Here is a 16,242-nt window from a genome sequence, read left to right as displayed (position 1 = left end):
TGAGAGGAGACGATACGGGACTGAATAATATTTGAATAATGGGTACTGTATATATTGATATAATGGTCAGTGAATATTATGATATTAATGGTACGAATATACTTGATATATTGATTATAATAGTTACTGTATAATTGATATAATGTTACTGCTATATATTACATATAATGGTAGAAATAGTGATAATAATAGTTACCTGTAATATTGATATAATGGTGCTGAATAATTGATATAATCAGACTGAATATTATTGACATAATGTACTGGATATAGGATATAATTGTAGTCGAATATATTGAATTATAATGTACTACTATATGAATAACGGTACTGAATATATTGATATATTATATCACAGGTAGTGAATATATTGATAGTAAGGTACTGTATATATTGATATAATGTATGACAAATATTGATTTATAATGCTAGTGAATTAATTGATTATAATGGTACGAGTATGATATAATGTAGTGAATATTGATATAATGGAGTTGAAGATCATTGATATAAATGTAGCTGAACTATATTGATATTAATGGTAGTAAATATATTGATATAATGGTAAGTGAAGTAATATATATACATGGTACTAAATATATGATATAATGTGTGATATATTGATAATAATTACTGAATTTGATATAATGGTACGTATATATTGATATACATGTAGTAATATATGTATAATGTATTGAAATATTCGAGGGGGGGGGGATAAGCGGTACGTGAATATATTATATAACGGTACTGACCTATATGATTATAACGTACTGTTATATATTTGATAACTTTACCTATATATATTGATATACACTGCATATATTCATATACGGTCTTAGCTATATTATATAATGGTAGTGATATATATTATACAGAGCGTACTGAATATATTGATATATTGAATAATATATGTATATAGTTACTTAATCTACTTTAATATTATATAATGTACTATATATAGTAATAATATCTTATATATTGATATAATGGTACTATATATTGATAATGTACTGAATATATTGATTATGGACTGTAGTATATTATATAATGGTAGGAATATATTATATATGGTACTGATATATTGATTACGTACTGATATTTGATATATTGATATAATGGTAGTAATATATATATATGTACTGCATATATTGATATAATGTAGTGAAAAAGGTCATAAGTAGTGAAAATATTGAATATAATAGGTACTGATATGTTTGAATAAGATAAATGATAATTGGATATAATGGTAGTGATATATTATAAATGGACTTATATATTGTATAATGTACTGAATATATTCGATAAACTACGAATATATTGATAAACGGTAGAAAATTGATATAACGGTACTGAAATTTAGTAAAACCTACTATATATTGACATATGTACTGAATATATTGATAAGGTACTGAATATATTGTATAACGTACTGAATATTACTAATGGTAGATAATATATTGATATATGCTACTGAATTATATTGATATATATATATGTACTGATAATTGATTATAATGACGTATAATGACTAAATGGTAGTGAACTAATGATTAATCAGACTGAGATCTTGATATATGGTATTGAATATATTGATATAATAACTTACTATATGATTAAATGGACAATATATGATAATGTAGGAAAATTGATATTAATGGTATCCGTAATATATGATATAATGGTAGTAATATTACTATAATATACTGTTATAGATTGAGTATAATGTAGTGAATATATTAATATAATATGTAATCTTGGAATAATTATCGAATAATATTGATTAAATGGAACTGATATATTAATTAATCAGTTACTAACTATTGATATAATGGTACTGATATATTGATATATTGATATAATGGTAGTAATATATTGATACTAAGGTTACTGAATATATTGATAACTGTAGAAATATTTATATATAATTAATCTAGTAATACTGATAAAGTCGGTACTGTATTGATATATGTAGTGAATACATTGAATATGTTAGTGAATATATTCGATATAATGTACTGTATATTGATATAATTATGAATATACTTGATATAATGCTACTGAATATATTGATATACTGTAGTGAATATATTATATAATCACTTCTATATATAGATATAATGCACTTATATATTATATAATGTACTAACAATAGAATTAATTGTACTGAGCGATTATATAATACTATTTTATATTACTATATAATATTATATCTACTAATATATTGAATAAATTACCTATAATTGATATACACGCTTTGACTTTTAAATAATTACGCTTGACCACATCTGGTGGCATTCACTATGATTTAGCATCTCTGGGACCGTAAAAAGACTGCTGCTCATCCAGCTCATGCGCTTGACGACAACGCCAATGATGAACACAGCCCAGTGTCAACGATGGATAAAACCTGTTTTCGTGTCACCAGATGTCATGAAGCCACTGGTGGCAGAGGAGGATTCCCTTCGTCACGCTGATACTCTTTCCCATATCTTTCCTGGCCTGACCCTGTCCTCGGCCCGCTGACCCTGCCTGTGTCGCAACTCGAGGAAGAAGTACCGCCTGATCGCCACCTCAGACATACCCCTCTCTGTATCCCTCAACGACTCGTCTTGACAGCCAACAGAACACACCTGACTGTCTTTCTCTCCTCGCTCCTCCTCCTCATATACTCCTCCCCCTCCTCTCAGCTCCTCTGCTACAGTTCGTACAAGATAGACAGATTTTCCAACGTCCTCCTAAACCGTCACATCACATCTTCTCTAACCATGTGAGTGACCAGTCTAGGCCTGTCCAGTCCTGTCCCTAACCCCTACTGACTCGAGACCCGCCGCGTCGCTGTCCCCCCACCGGGTCGTATAGCAAGCCTATTCCACCAGAACCGTCCAGCCACCACGGGTCATGATGAACGGAGGTCCGCCTTCCTGGTCTTTACACTCTCTCTACAGTACCGTAGCAACATCAAACAGCCTGCAGCCAGCTGCCATAATAACGTGAGTATTGTGTTCTCCTAGAGATCACAATGAAAGGTTCACCAATTAAACCCACTCATTATCAACCTGTTATCCATAACTATACACTGCCTTCGTTCAACTAGCCATTCGCACATTTTGTTAGACACGCATTCCTTTACAACTTGTTCTACTTGCCCATTTCACAATTGTCTCCACTTTAACAGACTTGATGTTACTATTCCTTCACGTTTTACATCATCCATTTAGCACTTTCGTGCTATACTATCAGCCATAGCAACTTTTTTGCTATCTTTCAGCATTTTACTACCATCACAATTGTTCAGTACATGGCCCAATTTAGCGACAGGAATTTCTGTGTTCAGTCATCAACTTTTGACTACCATTAAGATTTTTGTACTCCATCGCAGTTTTGATCTATGCTCGCACATTTTTGCATACTATCCATTTCCAAATTTATCACCATTTCAGGACATTTTCTTAACTGCATGCCAATTAGACTTTGTTGCACTTCAAACCAACATATTTGCATTCGATCCACTTTGACAACTTTCACCACACCATGCCTTTGGTAGTTCTCATGCCCTCTAGCACTCCTACCCTCCAGCCACCAGATCCGACAAAACACACTCCCGTCCAGCAGCATCACGATCCTGTCTGTGTCTTGTGTGCCTGCACGCGACTGCTTCTCATCGCCTCACGACAGGCAGACACTCCACTACCACAAACCGATACCTCTGACACGCCATGGTTTCAATCTTAAAATAAGCATACTCTAATGACGCCTATCTATTGACCTCTGTACTGATCATTGAATCTCTCCACCAGAATCCCGTGATGATCTTGATTCTGAGAAAAAATTTTGAATTTATTGAATCCAAATGTAGATACTTTATATGGAGTGTCTGATTTTGGGTTTCGAACTGTTTGGCCTGTTATTGACTAATTAACGAAATGAGTAGCTGCCCCAGTGCACCTATTAGAGGAGAACGAAGGGGAATATAGATGAGAGTAGTGAGGAAAGGAATAAGGAAGAATAGAGAGGGAGCAGTGGAGTGGCGTGTGTAATTATTCTGAAATGATTCTTGTCTTGGAATAACCCTATCTCATAGGTTTATGCGTATCCAGGCCACAGAACAACCTATATACTGCTTTATCCAGGCCACAAGAGACCAACCATGGCTTACTGCTTAGTCCAGGGCCACAGACCGACCAAGCATAGGGTTTACTCTGCTTTATCCAGGGCCACAGAGACCACCTATAGGTTTACTTGCTTAGTCGCAGGGCCACAAGACCAATCCCGAGGGTTACCCTGTTCAGCCAGGTCCGCAGAACCACTGCTATAGGTTTTAACTGCTTTTAGATTCGCAGGGCCACAGCACCACCATAGGGTTTACTCTTTTACGTCCATGCCACAGAACCGAACCTTAGGTTTACTGCTTAGTCCCAGGCCACAGAGACCAACCCTATGTACTGCTTAGTCCAGGCCCACAGAACCCAACCATAGGGTTACTGCTTTATCCACAGGGCCACAAACCAACTAAGGTTACCGAGTGGCCAAGGACATGTTTCACGCTTAACTCAGGCCAGGCCCTTGTTAGCTTTATGACGGCCACAAAGACGAACCTAGTGGGTTTACTGCTTTAGTCCGGGCCACAGGGACACCATAGGTTATGCGTTAGTCCAGGGCCACAGAGACCACACCCATAGGTTACTGCGTTTAGTCCAGGCCAACAGAGACCACTCCCATTGGGTTTCTGTTATCAGGCCAACCAACCCAGAGGTTGCTTTGTAGACCAGCACCCAGGGTCTGACTAATCAGGCCACGAGACCAACCTATAGGTTCACTGCTGTTGATCCAGGCCACAAGAGACGCAACCTAGTTTAACCGTTTAATCCAGGGCCCATCAGGACGACCTAAGGGTTTACTGCTTAGTCCAGGCACAGAGACCACAACCTCATAGGGTTTACTGTTTAGTCCAGGCCACAGACGACCAACATAGGGGTTCTGCTTTAGTCCAGCCACAACTATGCCAAACCATATAGGGTTATACTGCTGCTAGTCCCAGGCCACAGAGACCAACCCATAGTTTACTGGGCTTTAGTCCAGGAGCAAGGACCAACCCATAGGTTTCTGCTTTAATCCAGGCCACGAAGACCTCAACCTATAGGTTTACTGCTTTAGTCCAGCCCACGTAGACAACCAGATAGGGTTTACCTGCTTTAGTCCAGGCACAGCCACCGCTATAGGTTACTGTTGTCCGGCCACAGGAGATGCACCTATAGTGGTTACTGGCTTTCGCGCCTAAGGGCCAACAGAGACCACCCAGTAGCTGGTTACTCGTTAGTCCAGGCCACAGAACCAACCTATGGGTTACTGCTTTAGTGCTCGGCCCAGAGACCAACCTATATGGGTACTGCTTTACCGGCCACAGAGGGACCAACCCATAGCGTTACTGCTTATGTCCAGCCCATGAGACCAAGCCTATTAGTGGTTGCACTCTTGTATCGCATGGCCACAGAGACCAACCCATAGGGTTTACTGCTTTAGTCCAGGGCCACAGAGACCAACCTATAGGGTTTACTGCTTTAGTCCAGGGCCACAGAGATCAACCTATAGGGTTTACTGCTTTAGGGCCCTAGGGCCACAGAGACCAACCTATAGGGTTTACTGCTTTAGGGCCCTAGGGCCCTGGTCAAAAGGTTGAGCACATAGGTAATAGGGTGCCATTTGGGGACACAACCATGGAGTGTCTCTTACTAACCTGGGCCCGGCCATTCTTCCTCCGTCTCCCCATCGGACATCCTCCTCCAGGATGAGGTGACAGCGGGAAAGGATGCTCCTCAGGACCCTTTCTGACCCCTGGAGGAGGCTGCAGTCTGGGTGATTACTGTCAGTCCACTGCAACAGACTCTACAGGGGAACAGGATTATACTCAGAGAAACTGATATGTAAATATACTGGAGTTGCATTCTGGGTGATCACTGCCTGTAGACAAACAGACTCTACAGGGGAACAGGTTTCAGTCAGAGAACCGCAATAATATAAAAATATATTCCATTTAGCAGACGCTTTTATCCAAAGTGATTTACAGTAGTGCATACATATTCATATGATTGGCCCTAGTAAGAAATGAACCCATGACCCTGCTGTTGCACCCTGCGTCACCTGTCCATTTGAGATTATCCTCACTAGATTGTCTATCATCGAGAGACACTCCAAAAAGGAGAAGGAGAAGGAGAGGTAGACCAACCTGAATAAGGGTTAGGTAACTGTGGATTCGAGAGACTGGTGCCAACAGCAGAGAGAACAGTTGGACTTCCTCTCTTTCCTTCGTATAGCTCTGTAAACAACGTGAACATGGAGATATTCAGATCACTCACTCACTACGACCATTTTGAAAAGTAAAGACATGTACATTAAAGATCCAGTAAAAAAAAAAACGATGGATTTAACTACCTGTGTGTTTTGTAGTTTCCCGTTGAGCATTATTCTGTTGAATTCTATAGAAAGAAACGTGGCCAACGCTGTCGTGTATCCATGGTACATGTCCAGGAAAGACGACTTGAGGAGACAAACAGGAAGAGTTGTGAGGAGGACATAGATGTAGATATATAGAGAGGTAGGTAGATAGATGTAGATAGATAGAGAGGTAGGTAGGTAGATAGATGTAGATAGATAGAGATGTAGATAGATAGATATAGATAGATATATATGGAGATAGATATATAGAGAGGTAGGTAGATGTAGATAGATATATAGAGAGATAGATATAGATGTAGATAGAGAGGTAGGTAGATGTAGATAGATATAGATGTAGATAGATATATAGAGAGATAGATATAGATAGAGAGGTAGGTAGATATAGAGAGATATATAGATGTAGATAGATATAGATATAGATGTAGATAGAGAGGTAGGTAGATGTAGATAGATATATAGAGCGATAGATAGATGTAGATAGATGTAGATAGAGCGGTAGGTAGATGTAGATAGATATATAGAGAGGTAGATGTAGATAGATATATAGAGAGATAGATGTAGATAGATATAGATATATAGAGAGATAGATATGTAGATAGATGTAGATAGATAGATATATAGATGTAGATAGATATATAGAGAGGTAGGTAGATGTAGATGAAGATTAGATAGAGATAGATATATATATATGTAGATAGATATATAGATGTAGATTCTAATCTCTACCGTTTGAAAGAACAACCAAAAATATATATTATTTATTTATTTAACCAGGTAAGTCAGTTAAGAACACATTCTTATTTACAATGACGGCCTACCAGAAGGCAAAAGGCCTCCTGCGGGGACGGGGGCTGGGATTAAAAATATAAATACAAATATAGGACAAAACACACATCACGACAAGAGAGACAACACTACATAAAGAGAGACCTAACACAACAACAAAGCATGGCTGCAACACACAACAACACAGCATGGTAGCAACACAACAACATGGTAGCAGCAGAAAACATGGTACAAACATTATTGAGCACAGACAACAGTACAAAGGGCAAGAAGGTAGAGACAACAATACAATAGTCAAGATGAGATCTCTGTATATGTTATCGTACTTACATCATTGTGGCCTACGAGTTGGACAAAGATGTCTCCCACAAGGCCTTTCCAGTCGTGAGCAGACAACCTCTGTTCCAGAGTGTTTCTGAACAGAAGGTGGCGCTGCAGCAACTCCTCCACAAACTTCAGGTAATTCTGACTACAGGAGAAAACAACGAGAACAATGAGAAAACAAAGTGAACAATGAGAAAACAAGGAGAAAACAAGGAGAAAAAACAAGGAGAAAACAAAGAGAAAACAGAGAGAAAACAAGGAGAAAACAAGGACAAAACAATGAGAAAACAGAGAGAAAACAATGAGAAAACAATGAGAAAACAGAGAGAAAACAAAGAGAAAACAACAAGAAAACAGAAAGAAAACAACGAGCGAAAACAAGGAGAAAACAACGAGCGAAAACAAGGAAATCCCCAAAGAGTTCGTTTTTAAAGGGTGTAGTACTGTCAATACGGCCTGACTATTGATTGACAGGTGATTACCAGGGTGTTTTTGTTCGTTTTTTGTACTTATACCCCTTTGTCTACCCAATGTTGTGATATTCAATTGGTAGTTACAGTCTTGTCTCATCGCTGCAACTGCCCATACGGACCCCGGAGAGGCAAAAGTCAAGAGCCGTGCGTTCTCTGAAACACGACCCTGCCAAGCCGCACTGCATTCTTGACACACTGCTCGCTTAACCCGGGAAGCCAGCCCCAACAATGTGTCGGAGGAAACACCTGGCAAACAGCTGGCAACCGAAGTCATCTTGCAGGTGCCCGGCACGCCAGAAGGAGTCGCTAGAGCGCGATGGGACAAGGAAATGGCAGCCAGCCAAACCCACCCATATCCCGGACTACACTATATCCCGGACTACACTGCGCCACTCGGGAGGCTGACACCCTATTTTCTATAGCTAGAGCCCATAGGGCTAGTGAATAGGGTGCTATTTGGGATTTCCCCTACAAAAATGTCCATTAATTATAATCCCCATAATAATCCACACCGGACTGTGGTAGCATGATAGTTTATAATCCCCATAATAATCCACACCGGACTGTGGTAGCATAATAGTTTATAATCCACACCGGACTGTGGTAGCATGATAGTTTATAATCCCATAATAATCACACCGGACTGTGGTAGCATGATGTTTATAATCCCATAATAATCCACACCGGACTGTGGTAGCATGATAGTTTATAATCCCCATAATAATCCACACCGGACTGTGGTAGCATGATAGTTTATATCCCATAATAATCCACACCAGACTGTGGTAGCATAATAGTTTTAATCCCATAATAATCCACACCGGACTGTGGTAGCATGATCATTTATAATCCTATAATAATCCACACCGGACTGTGGTAGCATGATAGTTTATAATCCCCATAATAATCCACACCGACTGTGGTAGCATGATAGTTTATAATCCCCATAATAATCCACACCGGACTGTGGTAGCATGATCATTTATAATCCCCATAATAATCCACACCGGACTGTTGTAGCATGATCATTTATAATCCCTATATAATCCACCGGACTGTGGTAGCATAAAGTTTATAATCCCCATAATAATCCACACCGGACTGTGGTAGCATGATAGTTTATAATCCCATAATATCCACACCGGACTGTGGTAGCATGATCATTTTATAATCCCATAATAATCCACACCGGACTGTGGTAGCATGATAGTTTATAATCCCCATAATAATCCACACCGGACTGTGGTAGCATGACTTAGCCTTGGTCTGTCCCAAATGGCACCCTATTCCTTATACAGTGCTACTTTTGGGTATATACAGTGGGGAGAACAAGTATTTGATACACTGCCGATTTTGCAGGTTTTCCTACTTACAAAGCATGTAGAGGTCTGTAATTTTTATCATAGGTACACTTAAACTGTGAGAGACGGAATCTAAAACAAAAATCCAGAAAATCACATTGTATGATTTTAAAATAATTAATTTGCATTTTATTGCATGACATAAGTATTTGATCACCTACACAGTAACGAGAATTCCGGCTCTCACAGACCTGTTAGTTTTTCTTTAAGAAGCCCTCCTGTTCTCCACTCATTACCTGTATTAACTGCACCTGTTTGAACTCGTTACCTGTAAAAGACACCTGTCCACACACTCAATCAAACAGATTCCAACCTCTCCACAATGGCCAAGACCAGAGAGCTGGTAAGGACATCAGGGATAAAAGTGTAGACTGCACAAGGCTGGGATGGGCTACAGGACAATAGGCAAGCAGCTTGGTGAGAAGGAAACAACTGTTGGCGCAATTATTAGAAAATGGGAAGTTCAAGATGACGGTCAATCACCCTCGGTCTGGGCTCCATGCAAGATTTCACCTCGTGGGGCATCAATGATCAATGAGGAAGGTGAGGGATCAGCCCAGAACTACACGGCAGGACCTGGTCAATGACCTGAAGAGAGCTGGGACCACAGTCTCAAAGAAAACCATTAGTAACACACTACGCCGTCATGGATTAAAATCCTGCAGCGCACGCAAGGTCCCCCTGCTTAAGCTAGTGCATGTCCAGGCCTGTCTGAAGTTTGCCAATGACCATCTGGATGCTCAGAGGAGGAATGGGAGAAGGTCATGTGGTCTGATGAGACAAAAATAGAGCTTTTTGGTCTAACTCCACTCACCGTGTTTGGAGGAAGAAGAAGTATGAGTACAACCCCAAGAACACCACCCAACCGTGAAGCATGAAGGTGGAAAGATCATTCTTTGGGGATGCTTTTCTGCAAAGGGGACAGGACGACTGCACCGTATTGAGGGGAGGATGGATGGGGCCATGTATCGCGAGATCTTGGCCAACAACCTCCTTCCCTCAGTAAGAGCATTGAAGATGGGTCGTGGCTGGGTCTTCCAGCATGACAACGACACGAAGCACACAGCCATGGCAACTAAGGAGTGGCTCCGTAAGAAGCTCTCAAGGTCCTGGAGTGGCCTAGCCAGTCTCCAGACCTGAACTCAATAGAAAATCTTTGGAGGGAGCTGAACGTCCGTATTGCCCGCGACAGCCCGAAACCTGAAGGATCTGGAGAAGATCTGTAGGGAGGAGTGGGCCAAAATCCCTGCTGCAGTGTGTGCAAACCTAGTCAAAGAACTACAGGAACCGTATGATCTCTGTAATTGCAAACAAAGGTTTCTGTACCAAATATTAAGTTCTGCTTTTCTGATGTATCAAATACTTATGTCATGCAAAAATGCAAATTAATTACTTAAAAATCATACAATGTGATTTTCTGGATTTTTGTTTTAGATTCCGTCTCTCATAGTTGAAGTGTACCTATGATAAAAATTACAGACCTCTACATGCTTTGTAAGTAGGAAAACCTGCAAAATCGCCAGTGTATCAAATCTTGTTCTCCCACTGTATATAGGAAATAGGGTACTAGTTGGGTTTGTCCTTACTATGGCTCCAGGTCCATCTGCAGAGCAGGAGGTGTTCTGTACTTGTCGTAGAGCTGGTTTAAGGTCGACACGTATTCCCATTCTGAGTGGAGAAGCTGCATCGTCACTGGTGCCTGCATCTGTGGAAGAGAAGCTGGTGTAAATTATTGTCGCGCCGGTGTTGTGCTGAAAATCCCCCCCACCCGCCAGAACACCCAACCCCCATCTAAGTTCCTTCATTTTGTGGCTAGTCAAATAGTTTCTGTGACACACATCAGAGTCAAATACTTTCTATCGAACAAACTTCGTCAGGAGGGATAGGCAACCGAAATGAATAATTCATGTATGTGTGTTATATTAAACATAGAGGAGGAAGTAAAATGTTGGCAAGCAATAAACATTTCAGAACAACTATGGCTGAATTATTTCCTTACACTTTCAAAAATACTAGTCGAATAAGACATGGGAGAGATGACGAATTTTGGCAAAGAGATTTATTTATAGACTAATACAAAAAGTCTCAGGACGGCATCTTTCGCCCCCAGCTGAGGGCGGCGTTGAAAGGGGGGGGGGGGGGGGTATCTATTTGCCTTGATCCTGACAAGTCTCCCAGTACCTGGCGCTGAAAAACATACACACAGCATGATGCTGCCACCACCATGCTTCACCGTAAGGATGGTGCCAGGTTTCCTCCAGCCGTGACGCTTGGCATTCAGGCCAAAGAGTTCAATCTTGGTTTCATCAGAACAGAGAATCTTGTTTCTCATGGTCTGAGAGTCCTTTAGGTGCCTTTTGGCAAACTCCAAGCGGGCTATCATGCCTTTTACTGAGGAGTGGTCTTCCGTCTGGCCACTCTACCATAAAGGCCTGATTGGTGGAGTGCTGTCGAGACGGTTGTCCTTCTGGAACGTTCTCCCATCTCCACAGAGGAACTCTGGAGCTCTGTCAGAGTGGCCATCGAGTTCCTGGTCACCTCCCTGAGCAAGGCCCTTCTCCCCTGATTGCTCAGTTTGGCCGGGCGGCCAGCTCTAGGAAGTGTCTTGGTGCTTCCAAATTTCTTCCATTTAAGAATGATGGAGGCCACTGTGTTCTTGGGGACCTTCAATGCTGCAGACATTTTTTGGTACCCTTGGTACCCTTGGTACCCATTTTTTGGTATCTGTGCCTCGACACAATCCTGTCTCAGAGCTCTATGGACAATTCCTTTGACCTCATGGCTTGGTTTTTGCTCTGACATTCACTGTCAACTGTGGGACCTTTATATAGACAGGTGTGTGCCTTTCCAAATCATGTCCAATCAATTTAATTTGCCACAGGTTGACTCCAATCAAGTTGTAGAAACATCTCAAGGATGATCAATGGAAACAGGATGCACCTGAACTTAATTTCGAGTCATATAGGTCTTAATACTTATGTAAATAAGCTATTGTTTTTTATTTTTAATACAGTTGCAAAATTTCCTATTTCCTAAAAACCTATTTTCACTTTTTCATTATGGGGTATTGTGTGTAGATTGATGATGGGCAAAAACTATTTCATCAATTTTAGAATAAGGCTGTAACKAAATGTGGAAAAAGTGAAGGTGTCTGAATATTTTCTCAAAATGCACTGTACATGCCAATATTTGATGATTTGACCGATTTCTGTCCCCTATCAACACTTTTTAAACTTTTGGTGCCAGCTAGTGACATAAGAAAGTATTCAAGACGACTAGCTTGATTAAGCCTCCGCCATGTATATCTCACTAGGTCAGGATATTAACCTCCTCCATGTATATCTCACTAGGTCAGGGTATTAACCTCCTCCATGTATATCTCACTAGGTCAGGGTATTAAACCTCCGCCATGTATATCCCACTAGGTCAGGGTATTAAACCTCCGCCATGTATATCTCACTAGGTCAGGATATTTGAATACCATAAAGGCCTGATTGGTGGTATAGTTGGTATAGCTAGAACCAGACAACAACAGCTAACCTCAACGCAGTAGTAGTAGCTAGCTAGCTAGTAGTAGCTAGCTCACATCAACACAGTAGTAGTAGCTAGCTAGCTAGTAGTAGCTAGCTCACATCAACACAGTAGTAGTAGCTAGCTAGCTAGTAGTAGCTAGCTCACATCAACACAGTAGTAGTAGCTAGTAGTAGCTAGTAGTAGCTAGCTCACATCCAAATGCCAGTCCTACATTTTCCCACAAAACAGCTAGCTAGCAGAATCAGAGCTAACAAAATCAGTCCAACACCAAACTTTGGGGAAATTGTCACTCTGCTACCTTACAATGCATGCAATGGGCTTTTGCAACACTAGCTAGCTAGCTAGCTATGCCATAGTCCAAGCTACGGTCAGAGCTAGCCACATTTCACTGTCAGACAGGACACAACCACAGATCGAACAATGAGACAGATATTTCACCGGATGTATAAATGTGAAGAGGTGGGAGAAGATGGAACGAGATGGGTTTTGGCTGACATTCTGCTAACTCTGTCATCGATGAAACATTTCTCAAACTGGTCTTGAATTTACAAAAAAAACTAAATTCATGACTTTTACCAGAGCTAGAACTCTGCCAGAGAATGTTAGCATTGTCACATCTGGTGGCTTATCCACTGGAAAAGTGTCATCCTACAAATGCCTAGGTATTTGGTTGGATGACAAGTTGTCCTTTAAAGTTCATGTGGATAATCTTGTGACAAAGCTTAAATAGAATGTGTGTTTTTATTTTTGTAATAAGGCTTCCTGCTTATGGCTAGAAAGAAGCTTGTTCAGGCCACTTTTCTCTCTGTAATTGATTAATTTGATTATAGTGACTTGTTGAATATGCATACAACCTCCTCCGTCTTACAGAGACTGGACTCTGTAATGCCAAGTCACTCATTCACCATTGCACATTGTACCAAACGGTAGGTTGGACTTCACTTTATATGCCCAGAAAGATACATGTGTATGTGTTCATCTACAAATCCCCTCTGTAGTCTGGTCTCCTTCACCACCAGCAGGTAAACTCCCTCTTTACCTCTGTAGTCTGGTCTCCTTCACCACCAGCAGGTAAACTCCCTCTTTTAAGCGCTCTGTCATTGGTCTCCTTCCACCACCAGCAGGTAAACTCCCTCTTTACCTCTGTAGTCTGGTCTCCTTCACCACCAGCAGGTAAACTCCCTCTTTACCTCTGTAGTCTGGTCTCCTTCACCACCAGCAGGTAACTCCCTCTATACCTCTGTCGTCTGGTCTCCTTCACCACCAGCAGTTACCATACACGGTCTGCTAGGTGGTTGCTAGTTAAAGTCCCCAGGACATTCACAGTATTAGGCAAGACTGTCTTCTCTTCTTGTGCACCAGACACATGGAATATTCTACAATCCATGCTTCATCTAGATATGTTAGTGCCACTGAATTAATTTAAATATTGACGGGAGACTCTGTTGCAGAGGAGTGTAAATGCTTTTTTTTGGCTGGAATGTATTGATTGTTGCTGCCTTCCTGGCCAGAAGGCGGTTATTGCACACTTCACTGAGTAGGTGTTCCCTAACGGAAATATGCAGATGTATGCTAGAAGGCGCCAATAAGATCTCGCTAGCTCGTGCTTGACTCTGCCCACATCCTTGCTTGTTCTGCCCACTATGACCTCATTTGTTCCCATTTGAAACGACAGGCTGTGGTCTATCTTGGTTTAGTTATATAAAAAAAAAAGAATCTTTGACACAACTCTGTGTAGCTGAGAAATAAAATGTCTTTGTTAACTCCCCAATGAACATGTAAACAATGCATTCTGTTGTGCACTGCAGTGTGCAAATATGTACTTGCTACCATCAGAAAAACTCACCAGTTTTAACATCCAGAATAAATTCCAGTATGCTAATTCAAATGTGTGCTGATCAACAGTGCCTAACTAACATCTATGCCATTAGCTGTGAATGGCCATTCCAATGGCGTGGCGCTAGGGTGAAGGGGAGGGAGATAATAACCCTCCCAAACCTGGATTATATAAATGTATAGGATGCATAACTCTGCATCGCCTCCCTTTGAAACTGCAGTAAAAGTGCAGAAACTGCAGTCAACTGTGGTATTTTGGACGCAGTAATTGCTGAATAACTGCAGTGTATTTCAGTTGAACTGTAGTTATACTGCACTGTAACTGCAATTACAATGCAAAACTACTGCAGTATTTTAAAAAAAACTGTTCTTTAGTTATACTGCACTCTAACTGTAGTTATACTGCACTCTACTGTAGTTATACTGCACTCTAACTGAGTTATCCTGCACTCTAACTGTAGTTATACTGCCTTACTGTAGTTATACTGCAGTTACTGTAGTTATACTGCACTAACTGTAGTTATACTGCACTCTAACTGTAGTTATACTGCAGTGTACTGTAGTTATACTGCAGTGTACTGTAGTTATCTGCACTCAGTAGTTATACTGACTCTAACTGTAGTTATACTGCACTCTAACTGTAGTTATACTGCACGTGTACTGTAGGTATACTGCAGTGTACTGTAGTTATACTGCACTCTACTGTAGTTATACTGCCTCTAACTGTAGTCAATACTGCACTCTAACTGTAGTTATACTGCACTCTAACTGTAGTTATACTGCACCTAACTGTAGTTATCTGCACTCTAACTGTAGTTATACTGCACTCTAACTGTAGATATACTGCCATCTTTTTTTAAACAAGTGTTTAGACTAGAAACAAGCTGCAGAAGACATAAGAAAGGTGCAGTTCATGGGGATATATTTTTTAATGTCTATGGCTGAGTTAAACGGGGCGGCAGGGTAGCCTAGTGGTTAGGCAATTGGACAAGTAACCGAAAGGTTGCAAGTTCAAATCCCTAAACTGACAAGGTACAAATCTGTCGTTCTGCACCTGAACAGGCAGTTAACTAACTGTTTCTAGGCCTGTTATTTGTTCGGCCATGAGGCCGATACGTAAGCTTATTAAATATCGTGATACCATCAAGAGCAGTGTGCGGTTTCCTTTTTCCTTCATCTTGTTCAATTGTTGCCATGCACCTGCAAATAAGATTGCTCAGATGTGCGAGTGCCTTTTGAATTTAGTTAAATAAAGGTAAAAATAAATAAATACGACCTTCAAAAGTCAATGACAAAACCGTTTTCTTTTGCTCTGCTTTCAATGGGAATTTAGTCCTATTTTACAAGCTCTTCACCTTCGAAATCTGCAGACAAGGACTTTTGACTATCCGTGGTAAATTCTAAACATACTTTAATAGTTTGTTCAAAAACGGATTTGAGCTGTTAAGAAGGCAACAGTCAGCAGAGTTTAA

At 40.5% G+C, this 16,242-nt stretch overlaps 1 protein-coding gene across 2 annotated transcripts in view; it reads right to left on the bottom strand.

The window, feature by feature from the left end:
* The window catches only part of LOC112069260 (uncharacterized), a 32,017-nt gene extending 20,918 nt beyond the window's left edge, over nt 1–11,099 (bottom strand). For both annotated transcript variants that reach the window (XM_024136558.2, XM_024136559.2), the window contains exons 1-5: nt 10,987–11,099; nt 7,573–7,711; nt 6,433–6,537; nt 6,227–6,316; nt 5,738–5,886 (exon numbers count right to left, since the gene is read on the bottom strand). In XM_024136558.2, the coding sequence (XP_023992326.1) occupies nt 5,738–5,886; nt 6,227–6,316; nt 6,433–6,537; nt 7,573–7,711; nt 10,987–11,087 (584 nt within the window). In that variant the 5' untranslated portion in view covers nt 11,088–11,099. The remainder of the gene's footprint in view (nt 1–5,737; nt 5,887–6,226; nt 6,317–6,432; nt 6,538–7,572; nt 7,712–10,986) is intronic.
* Nucleotides 11,100–16,242: the final 5,143 nt, after the last annotated feature.

Source organism: Salvelinus sp. IW2-2015, unplaced genomic scaffold (assembly GCF_002910315.2).
Source record: "Salvelinus sp. IW2-2015 unplaced genomic scaffold, ASM291031v2 Un_scaffold957, whole genome shotgun sequence".
Lineage (NCBI taxonomy): Eukaryota > Metazoa > Chordata > Actinopteri > Salmoniformes > Salmonidae > Salvelinus > Salvelinus sp. IW2-2015.
Note: the sequence above shows the minus strand (reverse complement) of the source record. Positions and strands in the feature narration are given on the sequence as shown.